General features: G+C 50.8%; 2 protein-coding genes across 7 annotated transcripts in view; both read left to right on the forward strand.

Moving 5' to 3' along the window:
* Positions 1 to 6,815: 6,815 nt before the first annotated feature.
* On the forward strand, positions 6,816 to 18,230 carry ZNF16 (zinc finger protein 16). 6 transcript variants are annotated; one of them, XM_023520296.1, is made up of 4 exons: positions 6,832 to 6,955; positions 8,930 to 9,048; positions 9,505 to 9,707; positions 14,168 to 18,230. In XM_023520296.1, exons 3-4 carry the CDS (start codon positions 9,548 to 9,550, stop codon positions 16,009 to 16,011), a joined length of 2,004 nt encoding a protein of 667 aa, XP_023376064.1. In that variant the 5' UTR covers positions 6,832 to 6,955; positions 8,930 to 9,048; positions 9,505 to 9,547; the 3' UTR covers positions 16,012 to 18,230. The 6 variants fall into 6 exon arrangements, with proteins under 6 accessions (XP_011373110.2, XP_023376064.1, XP_023376066.1 ...); XM_023520297.1 differs by lacking the exon at positions 6,832 to 6,955 and adding an exon at positions 7,205 to 7,221; XM_023520295.1 differs by lacking the exon at positions 6,832 to 6,955 and adding an exon at positions 7,354 to 8,550.
* A 1,126-nt stretch (positions 18,231 to 19,356) lies between these two features.
* The window catches only part of LOC105301939 (zinc finger protein 250-like), a 40,283-nt gene continuing 40,123 nt past the window's right edge, over positions 19,357 to 19,516 (forward strand). The window contains 1 exon segment of the mRNA XM_011374809.2: positions 19,357 to 19,448. The gene's annotated coding sequence lies outside the window, so the exon portion shown is untranslated.

Genomic DNA, 19,516 nt, shown 5'->3' on the forward strand with positions numbered 1-19,516 from the left:
CATCCGTTATCTCACCGTTTCTGAGAGTGGGGTCTAGCATAGCACAGCTGGGGGGCTCCAGCTCAGGGTTTCATAGGGTTGCTGCACCTTTTGAGGGGAGACATTTTATCAAAGACTTTAAGACATACTTTTAAATACACTACAGGATGTTTTTCAGTTCTGGGAGACTGGAGGTTTCAGGTCCAAATAGGGCAGTTTCTTGCTTCCTTGTCTGTGAGCCACCCTCTGACTTGGCCGGAACCGCTTCTGCGCCTGCGCACAGGCCCCACATCAGACACCTCCCCACTCCACAGCCCGTGTGTCCAATCAACCACGGAGCCCCATCAGTTTATCCCCTAAGTCAGCGGTCCTCAATCTTTTTTGCCGTCAGGGACCGGCGCTCCTATGAGAATCTAAGGTCTGATGACTGGAGGTGGAGCTGAGGCGGGATGCTAGCGCTGGAGAGCGGCTGCGAATCCTGACGAAGCTTCGCTCACTGCTCACCCGCTGCGCAGCTCACCTCCTGCTGTGCGGCCTGGTTCCTGAGAGGCCATGGACTCCACTGGCCTGCGACCAGGGGTTGAGGACCCCTGCTCTATATAGTCTCCACCCCAGCTGCCCCCCCACCCCCACCCACACACCAGCTCTGCACAGCTGCAGTCCAGTCTTCAGGCTCATCTCTGCCGGTAGTTTCACTCTGCCTGTCTTTTCTGAACCACCCCGTGGCAGGGTGATCTTTCTAAAAAACTGACTAAGTTACTGTCCTGCCTCAGAATCTTCCCTGTCCTCCAGCACAAAGTCCAAGCTCCTGACTTGACACGAGCAGCTGTCTGACCGACCTTACTGCCAGCTCACGCACTGCAAATCATAGAGGAGCAGCCGTTTCCAGACCTCACTCTGCTCTGCTTCCCCTGATCCTCCCCTGCCCCCAGCAGCTCATAGCCACCTCATTTTTCTTCCCCGGCAATACTAGCACCTATTCAGCCCCTCGATCCAGACAGCAGGTCCTTGAAGAAATTTAGAGAGGGAGATGTACAGGGCCCAGCCTTCCGTGTTGGCAAGTCCCAGATCTCTCCGATGCCTCCCGCGCCTACGTGTAATAAAGGCCCAAATAAGGAAGTGCGGGTCTTCACGGCGAGAGCCACAGGAAGTCTCCCGGACTGTCTGCACCTCCAGAAACCACTCCTAACATTCCACTCCATCATCATGGCTGCTTCCTCTCTCTTGAGACACACTGGTCTCCACTAAAACAATCTTTCCTTGGCCTACTCCCTTAGGCTCTTCCGAAAAGATATTACAGGGAGAAGCCTTTTGAGTGCAGCGAGTGTCCTAAGGCGGACCAATGTCCTTGTCCTCCACGCCTTGCTCTTGACCCACAGCTGGAGATGTGGGTCAGAAAGGGACGGGGCACTGGTCTTTCTGCTGGAAAAGTTGTTCCGCATATAAGTGCCTGTTAACTTGTGCGTGTGTGTTCCTGTGCCAGTCCTGCTGACTTATCGCGTGTGGTTGCCACTGCATTCACCCAACCGGTTCTTAGGGTTTATTTATGTACAAGCACTAATGGGGGTGTCCATTCTCACCCGTTTTCAGGCAAGAGTGGGAGGCACTTGGGAGACTGTGAAGTCTTTGGGCTCTGACCCCAGAGGCTGACTCTCCAAGAAGCATGGCTGAGCAGATGGAGGTGGCTTTTCCCCTTTAACACTGTGCACTCAGCACTTTCTATGTACCTGAGGATGAGGCAGTGGAAAACTGCAGTACTGAACTTGAGTGCTGTGTGCAATAGGGCATGCAGCTGCAAGTATCAGAATCCTGTGTGAGATATCTTGAGCAAAGAGGGAAGCACTGTCTATAAGGATCCTGAGGTGTCTGATGGAACCCCAGGCAGGGAGCTAGCCAGAGCAGGAACTGGGAAGATTTCAGGATTTCCACCCCTGGATTGTACCCTGGTTTCCCTGCAGACCTGCTTTCTCAGTTTCCTGTTCCACTGGGCTGATGGTGCCCCCACACACACACACACACCCACACCACTTACACTCCATAACTGCTGCTTCTGAGAGACCTGCCGGAATAAAGCTGAGAACTTCGTGTTTTGATTCATATTCTAAGGGGAGGACTCTGGTCGATCTCTGGTTAGGTGTCCACTCATGTACCCGTAAACCTGTGAAACTGATAAATACAGCCAAGAGTGCAGAGCTTGAGGAAGGGACTCTGGCACACCTGGGCTGGGTGTCAACACCTGTTCAGTTAGCTGTGTCCAGAGGAGCAGAATGATTGCTGGGGCCACTGTATATATTGAGTGGGTAGGAGCAGGGCCTTGAAAAGGATCTGGGGGCATTAGGAGGCCATGAAAATGACAGCCTGTGAAGAGACAGCCACAGAACAGGAAGGCTTTGTGACTGGGGGCCGGGGGAGGGCTGGGAAGGAATCTGCTGCTCTCTCGGGAACCCGTGAGCACCCGACCAGTGCCGGGCTTTGCAGGACAGCACGCCTGAGCTGGGGGGGTCCCGCCCCCACTGGAGCAGCCCGCTCTGGGCATGCAGTCCTGGTAGCACTGCCTTGGGCACATCCACATTTCCAGGTCTTAGAGTATCGGGCCGACACAGGCTGGTCCAGAAGGAGAGCTAGAGTGAGCTGGGGAGGCGTGCCTCCAAGCTGGTACATGGGGGTCCTGGGCCAAGGGCATCTGGACTGAGGTCCCAGCCCCCTAAATCATGGGCCCAGAGTGGGGGTATCTCTCAGCCCCGGGCTCTGGAGAAGAGCTTGAGGTCAGGATCCCAGTCGGGCTTGGTGCCTGGGGAGGCTTACTCTGTCCACTTGCACCTGTGCCCGCCATCCAGGATGCCCTGCCTTCACTCCAGCCTCTGCCACAAAACCCGCTAAAGCTCCTCCACTGCTTGAGATAGTCCCGCAGCGATAAAAGATGGGCACAGCTCATTAGTGTCAGTGTCATCATGAGATGCCATGTTGCACTCACCACACTGGCAAAATCTTAGTCTTGACAATAACAAGTGCTGCAAAAAGTAGCAACGGTTACTGTTATTCAGTGGATGGGAGCGAACTTGGACAGCACATAGGAGGTCGCTTTGCATTAGAAATAAAGACACACAGCCCACAGCCCAATTTCATTCCTACGCATACACACAGGAGACACTCGCATGAAAACCAGATGTGTCCTGAAATGTTTGTAGCAGTGGTGGCTGTAATAGAAAAATCTGATAACCCAGTGTACGTGGAGGGAAGGCAAGAAGTTTGATTTTATTCATACATGCACTGGAAAAAGGCAGCAATGTGAGTTACGTCAGCATCCTTGAAGCTGTGGCCGTTTGCGGGGGACTGTGGAATTTCCTCGATACACACCAACTTTGTTTGCTTCTAGCAGTGAAACCAGCAGACCCAGGAGATGAGTGCGGTTTGACGCAAGGGAGTGCCAGACTAGCCAATAATGGCAGGACTTTGCCCATTTACTATCAGCGGAAGTCTGGGTAACGGGAATGGGAATTGATTCTAAGGCTGTCAGACTGGGGAAGAGAGTGCAGTGCTCAGTTGCCTGTGTCTGCCTCAACACTGTGGGGTGGACGCCATGCTCTGGGGAGCATGGGGTCCTCAGGTACAAGGAGCCTGTGCCCCTCCAGCTTCAAGAGGACAGCCACTACCCCCCTACTCACAGGACAGAAGAAACAGCCCCCTGCCTTGCTAAAGTCAGTATTAGTTTTGAGGCTCTTTGCATCAGCTGAGTTTTACTCTAATTCAGAGCATGACATCACCTGGCAGTGGGGAGTTCTCAGTGGTCAGGCAGTGAGGGAAGAGATGTGGGAAGCTGATGACTGCTGTGCATAGAGAAGCATTCAGCATGATTCTTGCTTGTGCTATGTTAGGAGTAGGCTGCCTGTGACTAAAACTGTAGGAGGAAAGGTTTGAAAATAGTTCAGAATACGGACGAGTGCTGGTTATTTGTCACCACTTCCAGCAAAGCCCTCCAAGAGAGACTCAGGCTGGAGGATGGCCCGTGGAGGTGCAGGCAGAGGAGAGCACGACTGGACAAAGGGCTTCCTCCTGCTAAAGCCTGCAATCTGTTCTGACCAAGAGTCTGATGAAAGAGCTCCACGGGACTGATGATGCTGGTGTCTTCTGAACCCCACGCGAAGCTTTAAGCAGTTGAGGCTCTGAAGAGGTAGCCAAGGAAAGCCCCACATCCCTCACAAATACTCAAGAGTTTTCAGCCAAACAACAGGGTTAGTCCAGCATTAAACCAAGTGCTGGACCTTTGGTGCAGAGCCCTTGTGACCGCACAGGCCTAATGCCCGTGAAGACATCCCTGCCAACAGAGAGTGGACCTGTGTCTTGCACATGGAAGTTCAGTTTATAAACACTTGATGAAAGAATGGCCAAGGCAGGCACTGCCTTCCCACCTGAGCCTCACAGTCCAGGTGGCCTTAAGGTAGCAACCTTGAGCTAGAGAGAGAGGAGGACGGCATGCACGTAGAGGTCAATATGTAAAAGACGAGTTCTCAGGCTTAAGCCCACAACTAGGTTTGGCCTTTGCATGGAGGTCTGCAGACAACAAGCTGACCCAGACCCTCAACTGCCCATTCGGAAGCCCCTGCAAAGCTTCGTTGCCCCAGCTAGAGTGGCCTCTCACAATCCTTTGCGGGTGAACATGGGAATCATGGACAAGGAAGCCCCCTGGAAGGGCAAGTGAGAACTGATGAGGCCCAGGGAGTTCTTACAGAGCCGGGTACCAGGGCACTGTCCTGGAGCTTCCTGCCATGTCGGGTAGAGGGTGTCCAGCATATGTACAGAGGTGCCCATGGGAGGACTCTGCAGACCACTGCTAAGCTCATTCACTTATATCTGGAAACTTTGCATTCAAAAAAACTACACAGTATGCACAGCAACCACACGCCAGGTTTACTCCCAGGACGCTGCCCACAGAGTTGGAATGCTGCATGTGTTTCCCACTATCGTCTTCCTCCACACTGCAGGGGACATGGTGAGAGGCGACTTGCTCTTTGGTTAGAGGACCTCGTGGAGAGGCTGCACACGTCCGCCGGCGGGCCTTTGGGTTGTTGCCCTTGCCCAGGGACCAAGTGCAGCAGGTAACCCATGAAAGGACACTGGCAGACACGGTTCGTCATTTCTGTTAGCAGCTGCTCTCCCCTTCCCCTCCAAGTCAGCTGATGAAACATCCCCAGGGCAGGAATTGGCAATCCTGATGACTGCTTAGAGGAAGCCACCACACAAACACATGATTTCACACGAGAGAAAAGCATATGAACCTGAAGTGCTAACATGCATGATCTGGGCTTCGACATTTCCAGCCCAACAGTGTAAAGTGGTATCTCACTGACATTTAACTTGCATTTCTCTGATAGCTATTCAGAGCATCTCCTCTATCCCAGGGTCTCAAAAATATTTCCTGTGCATTTTTTCCTGCTAACCTCATTTCTTTACTGTTCATATTCAGTTCACTTAGAGACGACCATTCTCTATGTTATTAGGGTTCTGGTTCTGTTTTTTCCATTGAGTGAGGTCATTTTTTCAATGCCTAATAACAACCCACCCTTTTACCACTAATTGTGGTGCCACTTTTATCGCCTGTTAACTTTCCGTTTGTACAAACGTCTGACACTGGGCTCTCTGTTGTGCTGCCTTTGTTGTGAATTTTTGCACTGATACTGGAAACACATCCTCCCACCTTTGCCCTTTGTAGGTTGATTTGGCTATTCATTAACTTTTCTTTTTCCATACTCATTTTGAGTTTTCTTCTAAAAATATCCAAGTAGATCTTTGATTGGATTGCTGTGAATTTATAGGTTAAATTGGAAGAAATCTTACGTCTTTGAGATGTTAAATTGTTCCATATAACAGCAAGAAATTGCTCTTTGATTCAGATAGTCTTCTGTGTCTTTTGCTAAATTTTTGAGTCTTCTCCACATAGGGCTTGAGTGCTTTTGGTTAATTCCTCAGTATTTTGTAATTTTGGTGGCTCTTGTGGAGGGCATTTAATTTTTTCTTTTCGTTACATTATCTAATTGGTCATTGCTCGTGCAGAGAAATGTTTCTTTTTGTAACTTCTTAAGATAAATTCGTTTGTTTTCTTTCATAACAAAAACAGGATCTGTGACATATTTATATATTGTATCTGTTCTCTGGAAAATTTCAATGACTATTATATATTTTACACTTTACACCCAGTTTCTCAGGTGTAAGAATGAAGCGTTTGGTTTTCATTGCCTTATAGTCTGTATTTTTCCAGTTAGTATCATTTTTGATTGCAAGGTTATGTAGACAGTGCTTCGTAAATTACAATACATAGGTTTTTTTGACCAACTTTTTATGTATTTCTAATTTTGATAGTTTAATCTGCCTGCAAGATGTATGCCTTAAAATATTTGTATTCTTTGTATCTGAGTGTATCATCAACTTTTGTAAATGTTCCATGAAAACTCCCATGAAATGTATACTACCTGTCGAAGAAATTTGAGTTTTCCCCTCTGTCCCGTCGCATCATTTGCTGATTGGGGATTCAGTTGTTCCACGTGGATCCTCCGGTTTTTATCACGCTACAGTCTGTTCCGATTCTAGGCGCCTGTGTATCTAAGTCCCACAGCAGCGGTATATCTCATTCTCCCAGCCTTTCTAATCGTTTGTCCTTTTATATTTACCACCTCGTTAGTTGCGGGGTCCGGCTCTGACAGCGGTCATCCCACAGGGGCTCCGAGTGCGGTGCGGGAGTCAGGCGCGGAGCCACCGAGTCGCCTCGGCCTCCCGCCGCCTAGAGCGACTACCCTGGCCCTGGCGGGGCGGGCCCGCGGGCCGGAAGTCGGGGCGGGACTTCGGGATTGCGTCCCGGGCCGAACCGCTTCGGCACCGCGGCTTTGCGCCCTTCCCCGAGCGACGCCCGGCCGAGGGGCGTTCGCGGGGGTCAAGGCTGCTCGTTGCCAACGCGCTCCCGCGTGACTCCCACTCCCCTGCGGTGGGTGCCGGCGCCGGGCGGGCTGGACTCCGAAGGGCGGGGGTCGTGGGAACCGCGGTCGGAGGGGCGGGGCTGCTCGGCCTGGGCGGGGCCGGAGGCCGGAGCGGCGGATGGCGCCCTCCGGAGGGGGCACGGCGGTGGTGGAGCCTGGCCCAGCCCCGCAGCCTGGCGGCGCGACCCGGGCCAGAACTACTGCAGAGCCGTGGGGCGGGTGCGCTTGGGGTGCAGGAAGGGCCGCGGGAATCCGGTGCGAACGTCGGGACCGGGTGAGAGGTGGAGTCGTCGCTCAGCACCGGGTGCCCTGCCTGGGGGCCCGGTCGATGGTGGCTTCGGCCTGCGCGTGGAGAAGGGACTGGAGAGTGGGGGCGAGTTCTCCCCCGTAGGGGTGGGGCCGAGTGGTGGTGGCTCATGCACGTGCTATGGACGCCTGCCGTGGTCTCTGCTGCACTTAGCCAAGAGAATTCGCTTCCGAGCTCGTTGGCAGAATCCAGTTTCTTGAGGTCTTTGCACTGAAGTGCATGTGTTCTTGCTGACTGTCCTTAGATCCTGGAGGCTCCAGTCCTTGCACTTGACCGATGCGCCTCTGAGTCAGCAAGGGCTCCTGTCATTATTTTGGGTCTAGTAGGGTAATCCAGGCCCATAACCTTAATTCTCTCTGCCATGTCTGTTTTGTGTGTCGAGCAGCATATCCACAGGTTCCAAGGGTTAAGAGGTGGACATGGATGGGGAGGTCATTCTGTCTGCCACCGATTGGGTCTGTGTCCTGGGCAAGAATCCCACACATACTGCGGTGAGAAAAACAAGATATGAAACGACCATAGCTTGTTACAGTTTATAAAGAAGAGGCGAAAAAATGTATATGTACATGTTTGCTTGTGTTAGAATAATCTGAAGGGGTACGTTAGAAACTGGGAAGGGGAACTGAGTGGCTGGCTGGGAGATGTTTCAGCATAAGCTCTTTTTTACATTTTGAATTTTGAGCCATGTGACTGTGCCCCTGTTCGGTGACAGTGTTGATGATTTTGAGAATTTTAAAATAAAATGAACGGACTAGATATTGCAAATGATCATGTCTCCCCTTGGGAGAGGGAAAGCGAACCCCCGCCCCCCCACACACTCCATGGAAACGGCATCCCCTCTGCTGCGCATGGTTTAGCCCCTTAAGTCAGTGCTCTCCCTGTTGTGAGTCTCGCCTGTGCCATCCCGCTGACCACCTGTGCCAGGTTACCCTTCTGAGATGTTTCCTGTGTTCTGTCTTTTTCCTAATGTAGGAATGTGCACAGTGCCTCACCTTCCTCAGGCAGCCAAGGCCTCTTATATTCTGTGCCCCAGTGACTCTACCTCTGAGCTCTGTCCACACCTCTGCGTTCTCCCACCTTTCTAATCAGGCGGGGCCTAACCACCCCCCCATCCCACCTCCCACCCCACCCCTGGTTTAAATACTGGCCTACCCCAGGGCTCCACCCCTTCCCCGATGCCTATGCCCAGAGCACTTGCCCATCTCATTGATGCATTTCGTATGATCTATCTCCCCACCAAGGGCGATGGTCACTGCTGTATCTTCACAGCGTTCCCAGAACAGACCCAGGCATATGGTAGGTGTTTGGGAAACTCTGGAAACATATGTCCGGGAGGGACATAGATTGGCAGGCAGTGTCCAAAATGGACTTCTACCAACATTTCCTACCTTGTCTTCTCCACTCCTGAAAGACAGAGGGATCGGTATACCTGTTGATGGTGCAGTGGGAATAAAGGGCCAGGGGGTGTCGCCCCATTCCCAGGTGGACTGCTGGGCAAGGTGTATTACGTTTGCACAGAGATGGGGCAGCGGGAAGGATGGAGGGAATCAGTAACTTAGTGATGTTGGAGACCCATCATATGTCCAGGGAATGTCCTGCTCAGAGGGAACAGTTAGGGCTGGAGATGAACCCAGCTTTAGGAGTCTTCACAGTCTTTGGGTTCTCAATAATTCAGAAGTGGACAGATTAACCGAGGAAGTTGATGTGCAGAAGTGAGCCCTGGAGCGCCAACATGGAGAGGGAGAGGAGGAGTCGGGGGCAGCTGCCGGTGCAGTGAAAAGACGGCCAAGGAAGGTAGAGACGAGGGTGTCGACTGTGCCTGCTGCCAGAAGGGCCAGGGGGGCACTGTGGTGACCATGCGCCTGTCTGCAGCTCAGGCTGCCGCTGGCTACCCAGCCTCGAGCTGCCGCTCCCCCTGTGAGTGGGGCCGGTGGTTCACCCTCAGAGCATTGTTTCAGAAATGAGGGGTTTACCCAAGTGGGGGCTCTGTGGCGACTGCTCTTCCGTCATGGCAGGCCTGGGCTCATCTCGCCCCCCACTCATGGCTCTGGCTTGCGAGTCTGTACCCCCATGACTGGCTGACCCTCCCCTCGAGCCCAGGATCAGGGAAGATGGCATCAGTCTCTGAGACTCAGCACCAGGTTTTCCTTAGGTCTCAGGCTGCAGGGGAGGAAGAAGGGACCCCGACCTGCTGGGAGGTTGTATCCCTGGGACTTCTGCACACTCACCAGTGTCCTTTCTGGTCTCCAGGTCCCAGTCATGCCCAGCCTCAGAGCTCACCCACGAGGCATCAATGGAGCCCTCCGTTCCTGGACCATGCCCTTGGACCCCTGCAGCCCAGGCCTGTGTGAGTGATGCTCCCACCATGACCCAACGTGGATCTGCACTCTGTGGTCCCCTCTGCTGCAGCGACACTGAGCTGGGAACCACCCCCCCTCACCATCAGCAGCCAGGTACTAGGAGCAAGTTTCCCACTGGTGCCCTCATTGGGGGGGGGCACTATGCCCATGTCACCTTGAGTTTGACTCCAGGTGTTATCTGTGTCATTATTAGGGGCAGGATGCCTCGTGGACTTGAGGGGCCAAGGCTACAGGTCAGAGAAGAAGTTCGCCTGGCCCCTGGCTGCCATGGTTCCCTGAGTGGGACACTCCGGTTTTCCCACTTGACAAACAGAAGGGTGCAGTGTGATGGTTGCCAGCTGACCCTGCCCAGAACAGCCACCACCCTAACCTGGGCCTTGGCCCCACTCCCTCCACCTGCATTCACACTGCCCAGCTGATCCCATCCCCTTCAGAGCCCTGCCAGAGAGCCCTTCCTGAAGACCCCTCCCCAGCTTGCCTCCTATGTGGACCTCACAGCAGTGATCAGGATGGTTACTCAGTGTTAGCTTTCCTTACTGGGTCCGATTGTGGCTGCTGTACAGAGGACTCTCTTAACCACATGGGACATATTGTTACTCTCAGGACATCTGGGCAGAGCCTGTGTGGCCATGGAAGGTTGGCCTGAGGGCACAGGTGGTGTGAGGCACGTGTGTCAGAGCAGGGAGGTGGATAGAAGAGAGAGACTTGACAAGGTCCCAAGAAGCGGCTCTGAAAGAGCCCTGCTGACTGTCCCAGGCAGTGACAGATGTTAACTAGATGGCCAAGGGTATGCTGGGCGAGGGAAACCGGGATGCTTGCTCCAGGGGAGGGTAAAAAAACGGGTTAGTGGGATCTCCTGTTTCAGAAGCCTATGAAGCAAGTGGTGGAGCATGTGGCGTCAAACAGCCGTTCTTTTCACAGAAAACGTTAAAAAAAAGGCTGAGACCACATGGACCAACTTTGTCAGAAATCTAAAAAACAGATGTACAGCAACCAAGCCAATACTGAATCAAGGAAAAGACAACTTAACAGTGGTTGGAAGGCTTCGTGTTGTTTTTACTTGCTCATGCCCCAAACACTCCCTGGGTCCGTGGCAGTTTTGAAGTGAGCAGCCAATGTTTCCAGAGTGGGGCGCTGGTCCTTGGTTCCAGAGAGAGTATCCCTGGAAAAGCACAGATACTTGACAGACTGTAAATTAACTGTCTTAATTGTGTTCAAAGAGCTACAAAACAAAACTAAAGGAAACTAGGAAAATAGTGCATGAACAAAATGAGAATATCAGTAGAGCTTCTAAATTTACATAATTATAAAAATAAAACATCTATGTAATTATAAAAACGGAATCAAGGTTTTAGAGCTGAAAAAAACAATAACAAGTGCAAAGTTCACTAGATTTAGCGGGCAGTCGAAGGAATCAGCAAACTTGAAGGTGGAACAATTGGAATCATCCCGTCTGATGAGGATAGAGAAGAAGGTGAAGAAAAGTGAACAGAGCCCAACAGACCTGTGAGATACCATCAGGCAAAGCGACACATGCAACGGGGTCCGAGAGGGAGGGGTGCAAGAGAAGGGCACCGAGAATATTTGAAGATATGTGGCCAAAACGTCCCAAATTTGATGAAAGAGATGATGCGACACTTCTAAAAAGCTCAACTAACTTCAATCTGGATAAATTCAAAGATGTTTACACCAAAACTCATTCAGAAATTATCCAGTTGTCAAAAGATGGAGCCTTGGAAACAACAGAAGAAAAGTGACCAGTCTCATATAAGGGACCCTCAGTGAGACTAACAGCCAGTTTCTCATCAGAACCCACGGAGCTCAGAAAGTAATCAGAAGACAGTGAAAGTGCCGAGAGAGAAAAAAACTGTCAACAGTAATTCTCTCAAAATTATCCTTCAAAATGGAGGAGGAAGTAAGGCATTCCCAGAGAGAGAAAGGCTGAGGATGTGCACTGCCAGGAGACCTGGCCCTACAGGAAGTGCTCAGGGGAGTCCCGCAGGTTAAGATGGCTGGACACTGGACAGGGGCCCAGAGCCACGTGAGGGAATAAAGGCTCTCTGCTAAAGGTAACTACATAGGCAGCTACAAAAGCTAATGTTGTGTATTTGGTTTATAGCTCTACTTTTTATTTCCTACATGATTTAAAAGACATGCACAAAAGTAACTAAAAATCTGTTATTGAACACACAACATATAAAGATGTGTTTGTGACGACAACATAAAGGCGGGGGCAGAGCTGTGTAGGAGCAGAGTTTTGTATGCTTTGCAGTTAAGTTGGTATCAGTTCAAACTTGACAGTTTTATTCTGAGATCTAATATTCAACATGGTGACTATAGTTAATGATACTGTATTGTACACTTGAAAATTGATAAGAGTAGATCTTAAAACTTCTCACCATGTTAAAAACATGGCAGCCACGAGAGGGGATAGATAGGTTAACTAACCTTATGGCAGTAATCATTTTGCAATATATACGTACATCAGATCATCACATTGTACACCTCAAACTTACATGTCAGTTGTATTTCAATTAAGCTTGGAGGGGGAAAGGGGCTGTGGAGGGGAAAAAACCAACTAGATTGTTTTAGGATGTTAGGATGTTCACTGTAATCCCTATGATACCACTAAGAAAATATCTTTAAAATTTACACGACAGGAAGAAAGAAGAAAATCTAGAGGGGACACTGCAAAAAATAAACAACACAAAAGAAGATAGTAATAGAGGTGATGAAGGACAAAACCAGTAAGTAAATGCTTTAGGCTCTCCAGTCAAAAAGCATATATTGACAGAAAAGATATATTTTTTAGACACGATTCAACTATATATGCTATGTAGAAGAGGCTTACTTTAGGTCCAAAGACACAAGTAAGGTTTAAATTGAAAGGAGATAAAAGATATTCCATGCAAATAGTAACCAGAAGAGAACTGTGGTAACTATAAAACTATCAGACAAAATAAACGAAGTCAAAACCTCTTACAAGAGAAGACGTCATATATTGATAAGAAGATCAGCTCATCAAGAAGGTATAGCAGTTATAAACATACACATTCAGAAAGAATCCAAAATATACGAAGCAAACAGAAGGAAGAGATAGATAGTTCTATAATGATAGTTGGAGACCTCAGTACCTCACTTCCAAAAATGGACAGAACATCTAGATAGAAGATCAATAATGAAATAGCGAACTTGAACAATATAAACTAACTAGACCTAATAGACATACACTACTCGAAGGCACAAGATGCACATTCTTATCAAGCACTCATGGAACATTCTTCAACATAGATCATATGTTAGGCCACAAAACAAGTCTCAATACCTTTAAAAAGGCTGAAATCGTATAATGATCATCTCCAACTAATGACAGCAGGAAAATTCACAAATATGTAGAAATAAAACAACATACTCTTAACTAGCGGGTAAACGAAGAAGTCACGAGGGAAATTAGAAAAAACCTACAAAACAAAGCCAAAAAATACCAAAACTTACCGCATGCAGGGAAGGCAGTGCAAAAGGGGAAATTTTAAAAAGATCTTAAATCGGTAATCTAAATTTACATATTAAGGAACTACAAAAAGAGGAGGAAACTAAACCCAAAACTAGCAGAAGCAAGGACATGATAAACATTAGAGCAGAGATAAGTGAAATAGAGAGTGGAAAAACAAAAGAGAATCAACAAAATCTGACATCGATTTTTTTTTTTAAAAGATCAACAAAACTGACAAACCTTTAAATTGACAAAAATCAGAAGTGAAAATGGGGACATGACTCATCCCTGCAGGAGAAGAAAGGAGCAGTATGGCCTGGATGTCACGACTGAATGAGACAGAGACTCGGGATCTTCATTCAAGAGAGAGATCCAAGGGAACGAGGGTTTCCTTGTCCTTCTGGTGTGACAAGGAGCCTTCAGAAAGACTGATGCTGCCGCTTAAACACTGTACTGTGGCAAGAAGTCATTTCAGCTAACATCCGTCAGAACTGCAGGTTTTAGGGGCAAAGGCGGCTTTGGCGGGACAGGCCACGATCTCTGAAGTCTCCTGTGTTGAATGGGACAGAATCTGATGTTGCACCATGTCTCCACCACAATTCTCAGCCCACAACGCAGTCGGAACCAGCTTTGCTTCTCCTAAGACAAAGCCCAAATGCCATTGATTAGCACTGAGTGAACAACAGACGGGCCCAAGAAGGTTCCATGTATTGTGGAAAAGAAAAACAGGTACAGTGTTTACCAGTGTAATACGAGGCATGTGATGTTTTCCTTGTACAAGTGAGAGGGTTGAGTGCCTGGGTTTGGGACACAAAATAGCACAGCAGATGGGACTTGATGACTTGCTGTGAGTGAGGCAAAGTGCAGTCTAGGGACACCAGGAGACTGCAGGTGACACGAGATGTGGGTGCTGGGGTGCGGACTGAGGGCTTGTCTTCAGTTGCCATGCAGCCTGGTACCCTCAAGAGATCTTGGACTACCACAGTGGGTCCCACACTCCCATACTTGTTATCTGTGTATTTTCCTGTTTCCTTCCTTGTGATGTTGTTTGTCATTTCAGATAGGGACACCAGGATTGAGAGCGAGGATTTTCTTCAGAAGAAAGTTGTTTCTGATGATTTGGAGTCACAGGCAGAAATACCAGAGAACTACACCAGTGATGTTTCCCAGGAGCCTGAGCTCAAAGAACCATGTGGTGATGTGTTAGAAAGAGACCGGGGACTCCCTGGCAACTCAAGATGGGTGCCGTCCTTCTGCCGAGAGGACTTCACTCCAGAGGCCGCGCTCCTTGAGAGCCCCTTAGGAGAGGGTGGGCTGGACTGGGACGACATTGAAAGGAGGTTCAGTCTGAGCCCAAACCCAGTGACATATCAGGGATCCCCTGTGGAAGAGAGGCCACATTCATACATGTGTGGCCAGAGTTTTCAGCACAGCGTGGACTTAAGTAGCCATGAAGGGCTTCACACAGCTGAAGGCCCCTTCATATGTAGCGAGTGTGGGAAAACCTTCAGAGGAAACACTGACCTCACTCAACATCAGACCCTCCACAGTGGACAGAAGCCCTTCGTATGTGAGAGATGCGGAAAGGCCTTCCACCAGAACTCAGTCCCTAACAGTCAGCAGAAGGCTCGTGTGAGCGAGGAGCCTCGCCAGTGCAGTGACTGTGTGGAGGCCTTCCATGTGCACTCAGACCTCGTTAGGCATCGGGGCGCACACAGCGTAGGGAAGCCGTGCATATGTGAGGAATGCGGGAAAGCTTTCCGCCAGAACATCAGCCTTAAGAAGCACCAGAGGTCTCACATGATCGAGAAGCCCTACGAGTGCAGTGACTGTGGGAAGGCCTTCCGGCGGAGCTCAAACCTCATCCAGCATCAGAGGATTCATTCGGGGGAGAAGCCATATGTGTGCAGTGATTGTGGGAAGGCCTTTCGGCGGAGCTCAAACCTCATCAAACACCACAGGATCCACACAGGTGAGAAGCCTTTCGAGTGTAATGAGTGTGCGAAAGCCTTCAGCCAGAGCTCACACCTGCGGAAGCATCAGAGGGTTCACACTGGAGAGCGGCCTTATGAGTGTGATGAGTGCGGTAAACCATTCAGCCGGGTATCCAACCTTATTAAGCATCACAGGGTTCACACGGGAGAGAGACCCTATAAATGCGACGACTGCGGGAAGGCCTTCAGCCAAAGCTCAAGCCTCATTCAGCATCGGAGGATTCACACCGGAGAGAAGCCCCATGTGTGTAACGTGTGTGGGAAAGCCTTTAGTTACAGCTCTGTGCTCAGAAAGCACCAGATCATCCACACAGGAGAGAAGCCCTATGAGTGCAGTGTCTGCGGGAAGGCCTTCAGCCACAGCTCGGCTCTCATTCAGCACCAGGGTGTACACACGGGTGACAAGCCCTATGAGTGTCGCGAATGTGGGAAGACATTTGGCCGCAGCTCCAACCTCATCCTTCACCAGCGAGTTCATACTGGAGAGAAGCCCTATGAATGTACTGAATGTGGGAAAACTTTCAGCCAGAGCTCCACTCTCATTCAGCACCAGAGAATCCATAATGGATTGAAACCCCATGAGTGTAACCAGTGTGGGAAAGCCTTCAACCGAAGCTCAAACCTCATCCACCATCAGAAAGTTCACACTGGAGAGAAGCCATACACATGTGTTGAGTGTGGTAAGGGCTTCAGCCAGAGCTCACACCTTATTCAGCATCAGATCATCCACACAGGCGAGAGACCCTATAAGTGCAGTGAGTGTGGAAAAGCCTTCAGCCAGCGCTCAGTCCTCATTCAGCACCAGAAGACGCACACCGGAGAGAAGCCTTATGACTGCACCGCTTGTGGGAAGGCCTTCAGCCAGCGGTCAAAGCTGGTCAAGCACCAGCTGACCCACACTAGGCCATGAGACTGAGTGTGGCTCCTCTCTCACTCTTCTGGCCATCTCCCTGGCTCGAAGCCGGGTGCACAGCCTTCCACCCCACAACCTGCCTTCCACGGAGCCTCGGGTCTTTTGAGGTGTCCTTCACAGGTTCTCTCCCATTCCTCCTGCTGCCATTGCTCCCACCTCATGTGATCGCTTGTTTTTTGTTTTGTTTTACCAGTCTGCCATATTTGTTAGGAAGAGAAAGATGATAGTTGCTGCATATTCATGAATAGAGTTTATTACTGTGATCAGACATAACCAAAAAAGCACACTGATGTTTGGTTTGAGATTACTAGAGCAATTCTCTTGCTCAATGACTAGTCGTAAGGAGAGAGTTCTTTGATAGTGGCAGTAATTCATGTTGCTTATGTAAAATCAGGTTGAGAGTTTTTCAGGTCTTATTGCTGTCACCTTCCCCCAGCGTGGTGTGTATTCACTACCACCAGTCCTTCAGCATTTCCTGTCCATTTTGTAAGTGGACACGAGTCTCGTGCTGCTCCCTTTGTGCCCATCTGTAATCTGACACCATGCTTTCTCCTCAGTTCCGCTGTGACTCAGCCCTGCTCAGGGCTGCTACATGATTGTACGTGAGCCTCTTTCCCAACCTCCAGTTGCATGCCTCACGGTCTTGGCTGTCCCCAGAGGCCAGCTCTCTCGTTGCCCCTCCTGTTCTCCCTGCATGATCCCAGGCTAGGGTGTTTTCCCAGGTCCATTCATTACAAGACATTTATGAGGCAACTGCTACAGGTGCCTGTAGAAGGTGGGGACTGTCTATCTTGTTGTGTCAGTGCTCCCTGAGCAGGGAGAATTTGGCCCAGAAGCAACACATCAGCCCCCGGGAGGCCCCTAGTTGCCAGCCAGCAGGTCTCAACCTGGGGTGTCGTAGGGTGGATGGATGGAAAGGACCCTTCTACATTGTTCCAAGAGGAAAGGGGAAGGTGCACAGATGTGGTCAGGTTTGTAGTTGCATTGGGAAGATAAGGGATTGGACTCTGTGTTCAAGGAAGTGGAGCCAAGGCCACGACTGCGAATGAGGAGAGGGGCTGTGGGACATTCACAAAAGTCAGTCCCATGGGCTTGGGCCACAAAGGGCTGCCTACTCTCTTCTCAGAGACCAACAGCACTAGCCTGCCACCACTCACCCACAGAGGCATCAGCAGATTTCTTCACCACTTCCCCTTCACATCAGGCACCATTCCCAAGCTAGCACCCTAAAAAAGAAACTGCCACCTCTGCAGATGTTGTGACGACATGTCCTGTTATCTTCCAACTTACTGTCTTCCATGGAGACCTCCAATCTGTTGACCATCTCGCTGCCTCACTCTGAGCCCTGCTGTGACTTCCCATTTCTCCTCGTCCGTCCTGGATTCGATCGCTGCTTTTTTTAGTGAATGCTGCTGGATGCTTACTATATGCCACTGAGGATACAGCAAGAAACAAGCCAGACAAAAATGCCTGCCCCCAAGGAGTCACATTCTAGGGGGCAGAGAAAGTGATCTAATGGTTATTGCTATGAAACAAACAAAGCAGAAAATGGGGTCTGGGCGTTTTGAGGGGTTCGGTTTTAAACAAGCAGTCAGAGAAGGCCTCACTTAGAAGTCCTTCGAGCAACAACTTGAAGCATACTGAGACTGAGCAATTACCTCGCAGGCGGGGATGTCGGGAAGAGCCAGTACAAAAGCCCTGAGCATAAGTGGCCTAGACTTTTCCAGGGTCATGGAGAAAGCAAAAGGTGAAGCAGGTGAGGTGAGAGCAATGGGGAGGGGGTGGTCATGCCTTCAAGGGTGTTGTAGTCATGACAAGGGTGAATTGGGGACATGATGGAGGGTTTGAACTGATTTCCATTTTAACGAGGTCATATGCTGGGTGGAGATGAGACTAAGCACTTAATAAATACTGTGCTTGCTGAAGCAGAGGGACAGAAGAGGTGGCAGAGCTAGGCACACAAAAAAAAAAGCTGTGCTGAGGAAAATACTAGTTGAAGCCGAGGGAGCGGCTCACAGGTGCTCATTGCATGGTTCTTTCAACCTTTACGGATGGATGAACATTTGCAAACTAAAGAGTTGTGGAGAAGCAAAGAAAGATATGCTGAGAAGGTCCTAGAAGCATCATTTTTCTGTTGGGACCAAGGTCGCTGGGACAGCTCACTCTTGGTTGTTAAATGTAAACTGAGGAATATTAAAATTTTTTGACTTACTTTAGCAAACATGGACTGGAACTGGGAAGCGCCAAACCAAAAGTGGTTTTCGTAGAGAAGATGCGAAAGCAAAGCAGGGAAATTGATTGGCTCTAGCTTAAGCAGTTCTTATTGGGAGGCTAGTTGGGGTTTGCTTAAGGAGGCGCCAAGGCATTAGAGCCCCGCAGACTGATGGCCTCCTAGTTTAATGACTGTCAATTGGCAAAACCATCTGGGAAGGCGACCTTTGCTCTGAGCTTCGCAGTCCCTTGGCAGAGGGGACCCTGCTACACTGGGGAGTGAGTGGCAAATGGAGTTCCCTGTGGGAAGCTGACCTCACTCTCCACAAAGTAGGAACCCTTGTCCTTCGTGGCTGTTAAAGGGAGACAGCTGGAAACACCAGCTTGAATCCCCTGCTCTCTGGTACCCACGGAATTATTGCCACATCCTCCCCACTGATTTCCTGCTTCGGCCTCCGATCACACGGGACCCCTCCAGCACCGTCAGGGCACCGGCTCAGTCCGCACGCCCTCTCTGACTCCCTGGCCAGCCCGTCCTTCATGAGACTGAGCCCCACGCCACGCGTTCCAGATGGAAGGTCACTGGCCTGTCCTTCGGGAGTCAGCGGGCGCCCTAACCGTTCCCCACGGATATACTGCAATTCAGGAGCGCGCGTCTGCGCCGGTGTAGCGCCCAGGGCCCTCGCAGGCGCACCGTTTAAGACAGACCCCAAAATCGGTAAACATCACTGCAGGTTGACGAGGAGGCCGTCACTGTCAAACATGATGGCCACCGCCAAGCCCTTGCCAACCGCCGGGGCAGCAATCAGAAGCTACGACACGGAGTCAGGTAAACTAGTACAAACGGAGGACGGACCCGCCAGCGCAGAGACCAGGTGCCCGGCAACAGAAGGGGCGCGGCTGCCTGTAGACATGGGGCTGGATCGGGGGACACCGGAAGCTTCTGTAGGGCCGCCGGAAGTGCGAGGCCAGGGCGCAATGTGGCCTCTCTAGGCGACGCGGAGGCCTCGGCTCTCGGTGGCCGTCAGGAGAAGGGGAGGCGGGGCCGACGGCTGGCCTGGGAGGTATCGCGCGCTAAGACTGGTGGGCCGGCCTGCCGGGCGGGGCAAGAGGAGGCGGGGCCCCCAGGGATTGGTGGATGCGCAGACGGGGCGGGGCTTCCCCCTTTGTCCGAGTGCGCTGCAGGCGGCCGCGCCGTCGCGCGTGAGGCTGCGGCGGGGACGGTGAGTGAGGGCCGCGGTTGGGCGCGGGCGGTCCCGGCCCCTCTCCCCCAGTGGTCGCGGGAGCGGGC

This window comes from Pteropus vampyrus, unplaced genomic scaffold, assembly GCF_000151845.1.
Source record: "Pteropus vampyrus isolate Shadow unplaced genomic scaffold, Pvam_2.0 Scaffold256, whole genome shotgun sequence".
Taxonomy (NCBI): Eukaryota; Metazoa; Chordata; class Mammalia; order Chiroptera; family Pteropodidae; genus Pteropus; species Pteropus vampyrus.